At 51.3% G+C, this 1396-nt stretch overlaps 1 protein-coding gene across 1 annotated transcript; it reads right to left on the bottom strand.

Annotated features, from left to right (window-relative positions):
- Positions 1-157: 157 nt before the first annotated feature.
- On the bottom strand, positions 158-1296 carry LOC121965866 (dynein axonemal heavy chain 5-like; the record flags this gene model as incomplete). The annotated part of the gene is made up of 4 exons (XM_042515982.1): positions 158-314; positions 393-551; positions 644-873; positions 1175-1296. Coding segments are annotated over 4 exons (668 nt in total), but the record flags the coding sequence as incomplete, so codon positions are not given.
- Between the last annotated feature and the right edge of the window lie 100 nt (positions 1297-1396).

The raw sequence follows: 1396 nt of genomic DNA, 5'->3' as shown, positions 1-1396 counted from the left end.
ATTACATATATGCTATGTTTCTATCTTTTATTTATTGTTTAAATCAACGACGTTAAAACAACAACGTTAGTCACCTCTCTGCCAGCGACAGTTTCTCCTTCACACACAAACACTTTGTATGAAACAGGTGTGTTTGGGGCGCGACCTTTGACCTCACCTGTCTTCATGCGCTCGGCCAGCGTGCCGACGTTGGCGATCTTCTGGGCGTAGATGACCATGTAGCTGTCGATGAAGGACAGGTAGGATTTGGGCGTCACAAACGTCTGACGGCGGAAACGCTCGAAGTACTCGCCGCACTTCTCGGCCACCAGGTCCTGCAGGGACGGAGGAGGTCACGTGATCGACACGCCGACGATGATGTCACACACACACGATGTCATGGCGAGCTCTACCTGGAAGGTTCCCATGGTAACCACAACGCTCTGCCTCACGTCCTCGGAGCAGCGGAGGTCCTGGTACTGGGACAGGAAGTGATGCGACACGGCCACCAGGGCGTCCCGCGGCCAGCGCTGGAACCAGTCCACGGTGCAGCCCGATATCAGGCCCGGGAACTGTCAGGGTCAAAGGTCAGAGAATACACATCAAATCGTCAATCTCACCAGAGCGTCGCCTCGTGCGCTTGATCTCACGTCCTTGGACTCACCTTCAAGGCGCGAGTGCGAAACTTTTCCCCGACGGGCGAGAAGCAGAGCACCACGTGGAGGTGGCTCCGCACCCGGGACAGGAAGTAGTCGTAGAGGTTCTCGGGGGTCGGAGGTCGGCGAGGGTGCTGCCGCTTCATGACGGGAACCAGATCCTGAGTGATGTCGTCCAGCTCGTCGCGGGCGAACAGGTTGGAGACTTCGCCGCTCGCCAGGACGTTGTTCATGTATTCTGGAGAGGTTCCAAAAACAAGACAGGAAGCAGTCAGAGGACGAGGAACTTTACCAAAATAAAGCGAGCAGATTGCGGTTAAAGTTAAAGTTCTGCATTCGTTCCTCAGAGGACGAACTTTTGGATCAATTCATATTAAAATAAATGAATTCTTGGCATCTGTGTAACGATACGATATTGTCACAAACAGATATACTTTTTTGATCCCTAATCAAACCCTTTCAAAACCAACAGTTTCGGGTTTAATGTGAAATATTAGTGCGTAAAATCCGAGCGGTGAGCTGTGAGGACGCTCAGGTACCCAGGAAGGCTTCGTCTTTAATGTCGTTGTCGGTGAAGAGGAAGGTGACTCCTTTTCCCTGCTGACCGGCGATACGATACAGAGTCTTCAGATCCTCCAGCAGGTTACTGCAGCTGTACGACCTGAACACACACACACACACACACACACACACACACACACACACACACACACACACGACATGAATTACCTCATTCATCCATCAAAATAAATTAATAATAA

This window comes from Plectropomus leopardus, unplaced genomic scaffold (assembly GCF_008729295.1).
Source record: "Plectropomus leopardus isolate mb unplaced genomic scaffold, YSFRI_Pleo_2.0 unplaced_scaffold22032, whole genome shotgun sequence".
NCBI classification, from domain to species: domain Eukaryota; kingdom Metazoa; phylum Chordata; class Actinopteri; order Perciformes; family Serranidae; genus Plectropomus; species Plectropomus leopardus.
This window is presented reverse-complemented; position numbering and strand designations above follow the sequence as displayed.